Source organism: Taurulus bubalis (assembly GCF_910589615.1).
Source record: "Taurulus bubalis genome assembly, chromosome: 19".
Classification (NCBI taxonomy): domain Eukaryota; kingdom Metazoa; phylum Chordata; class Actinopteri; order Perciformes; family Cottidae; genus Taurulus; species Taurulus bubalis.
Genome location: NC_136607.1, coordinates 16,346,287 through 16,349,285, shown reverse-complemented (window position 1 = coordinate 16,349,285; position 2,999 = coordinate 16,346,287). Strand labels below are relative to the sequence as shown.

The 2,999-nt window shown below is 40.8% G+C and overlaps 1 protein-coding gene across 1 annotated transcript in view; it reads left to right on the top strand.

Moving 5' to 3' along the window:
* The window catches only part of nup188 (nucleoporin 188), a gene marked incomplete at its 5' end in the record, with an annotated part of 15,811 nt that extends 13,665 nt beyond the window's left edge, over positions 1 to 2,146 (top strand). Inside the window, 5 exons of the mRNA XM_079234998.1 lie at positions 1 to 164; positions 295 to 426; positions 510 to 583; positions 1,047 to 1,176; positions 1,344 to 2,146. The exon at positions 1 to 164 is cut by the window's left edge and continues 52 nt beyond it. Of these exons, the coding sequence (XP_079091124.1) occupies positions 1 to 164; positions 295 to 426; positions 510 to 583; positions 1,047 to 1,176; positions 1,344 to 1,505 (662 nt within the window). The 3' untranslated portion in view covers positions 1,506 to 2,146. The remainder of the gene's footprint in view (positions 165 to 294; positions 427 to 509; positions 584 to 1,046; positions 1,177 to 1,343) is intronic.
* Positions 2,147 to 2,999: the final 853 nt, after the last annotated feature.

Genomic DNA, 2,999 nt, shown 5'->3' with positions numbered 1-2,999 from the left:
CCCCCCAGACGCCGTCTAAAGAAGCAGCAGGTGGAGGTGAGAGAGAGGAAGCCGAGCAGAAGGCCTTGTTGGCTGTGCAGTGCAGTCTTCTGAAGATCCTCAGCAAAACCCTGGCAACTCTGCAGCACTTCACTCCAGACTGCTGCCAGATCCTCCTGGACCAGGTCAGCCTCCTTATTCTGCTCCGCTTCCTCCTAAATGAGTCTAATAATTCAGTTATATTGCCATCACTGTGTTCATATCTTTGCATAAAAGACAATAAGATGCTGATGTGTGTCCCTGCCTGTGTGTCAGAGTATGGACCTGGCCGAGTATCGAACCCTGTTTGTGCTCAGCTTCACGACTCCGGCGTTTGACCCCGATGTGGCTCCTTCGTTCGGAACCCTGCTGGCCACCATCAACGTGGCCCTGAGCATGTTGAGCGAGGTAGATGTTCTATGTCAATGTAGTCGTTTACAGTCACCCCGACAGCAGATCCCCCGATGGTTTATTTTGCCCTTTGTTCCTAGATGGAGAATAAGAAAGAGCCCGTTTCCTTGAACATAGCCTCACTGGCCTCGGACGAGGAGATCCAGGCTCTGAAGTGAGTACTTGGAAGTTTTATTTGAATGGGACTTTCAAGGAAATAGCTGAGAAGATTAATACCTCTTTGATATCTGTCCACCAATAATGAAGCTCCAGATAGCGGTGAGTTAGCTTAGCTTTGCTTAAGCAGGGAGAAAACAACTAGCATGGCTCCGTCTAAATTTAACTAAACCGGCCTGCGAGCGCATCAAAGCCCACCGATCAACACGTTATGATGTTTGTACAGTACAAAGGTTTTTACCTTCAGACAGAGCCAGACTAGCCATTTCCCCACGTTACCAGTGTAATGCTATGCTAATCTAAGCTAACTGACTCTAGCTTCATATAGACGGAAATTAGTTGTTTTTTTAGTTTAACTTTTAGAAAGAAAGTGAAAAACTTAATTTTCAAAAGAACTATTCACGTCACTTCTTTGTTCTGCTTTAGAGCTTTTAGTTTACATGACCTTTTTTTCCCTTCAGGTCATTGCTGATGTTCACCATGGAAAACTGTTTCTACGTGCTGATCTCTCAGGCGGTTCGGAGCCTGAAAGATCCCTCCATCCTCCCTCGAGACAAACAAAGACTCAAACAGGAGCTCAGCTCTGAACTGGTGAGACATCATTGGTTTGAAGTCTTCTGTGTGCTCGTGGTATTTTATATTTTTCTTCACACAAATGAACCGAGCAGGGGCGTCACAAACGAGCGGTGGACGAACACAACAACCCTCGACTTATCCTCCGTATTTAATATGATGTTGTTTTTTTTCCCCACCACCAGAGCACTCTCCTTTCGAGTCTTTTCCGCCACTTCCGCCGAGGCTCTCCATCCTCTCCCTGCACCCAATCCAAGCCACCCACACCGGGCTCCAAGGCCAGCCTTGAAGGCCAGGAGCCGCTAATCCAGTTTGTTCAGGCCTTCGTAAGACTTGTGCAGAGATAAACATAGAAGTTCCATCGGAAGGCACAAATCTCGCAACACAAGGATTTCCCCCACGAACATCGTCGATGTCCCCTCCAGGAGAGCAATCGGAAAATATCTTTACGAACAGTTGTTGCAGTAGTTAAATTAGCACAAATGTGTGAGAGTGAGGGTGTTTATTCTAATGTGATGTTTAATATTAATTGGAACCATAATTAGCTAAACTGCATCTTGTAAAAACTGCTGTTGTAACTCAATTTGACATGCCCACAACCAAAGTGTTTACTTTAAAAGGCCAATGAGAAGATTGTAAAAAAAAACATGTATTATGAGGAGATCTTGGTGCTACTAAACATCAGTCACTGACTGGTTTTATCTTTCCAAGGCCTAGTTTTATAGGTCACTTTGATACCTAATGACCAGACATGTTTCAAGTGCTACTTAAAAAAAAATTTGACCTTTTGAGTATAATCTTTTCCTGTATAATGACTAAATGTAGTAGAAAAGCTTTTTCTGTAAAGCTTCATTATACCTTTTCTAATTCTCTTCATTTTCGCTAAATCTTGTTCTGAACTTTCTTATCTGTGCTTATCTATGTATACATTTTGAAGCGGCAACCAAGATTTGTACTTAAAAACAAATGTATATGCTAATAAAGGGACTTTTGTACCATAAACCTTTTTTTTTTTTTTCTTTGCTGCATTTGCACATAATTCACTGTGTGCCGGCGCCAACGGTCACTTTACATGTTTGGACTGACTCCTGCAGGTGAAGAAAGCATAAACAAATGGAAATGCTTTCTTACTGATAGTTGGATGAGAGGGTTGATGATTCAGAGCCAAGAGACTAGCTTAACTAAACTGGAACAAGGAGAAACATATATGCCAAGTTATGATTTTCTATTTTTTATTATGTCTTCATAAGAAGACAATTAGCCTGTTTTTGCGTCCCTCGTATGTCAAAATGCATACAGGTTGGCCGCTCTGTTTTATAAAGCTAACCCTTTTATTTGTACCCCAACTTTTGTACAGTTTTGCAGTTCAACGAGCACAAATGAGTGAACTATTATTTGAGTTCATGTGTAATGATTGGAGCCATCATTAGTTGAACATACCATGTTGCTAAACTGGTTGTGGTCATGTTAAATTTAGTTTAAAAAGGCAAAGTGTTTACTTAAAGGCCAATGAGAAGATTCTCCAAACAAACATGTAATATGAGATCTTGGTGAAACTAAATAAGTCTCATTTTCCAAGTCTTAGTTTCAGGTGAGTCACTTTGATAATAAGTGGTGTTTGAAGTTTTACTTAAAAGATTAGAGCTTTCAAATATAATCTTGTTTAACGACCAAATGTAGCAAACAATCTTGTCCGTAAAGCTCCATTATCATTTTTATCATTTTTCACTCCATCAGAACTTTAGTATTTTCTTATCTGTGCTGATCCATGTACACATTTAGATTTGTACTTAAAAACAATGTATATGCTAATAAAAGTACTTGTACCACAGTTGGGTTTC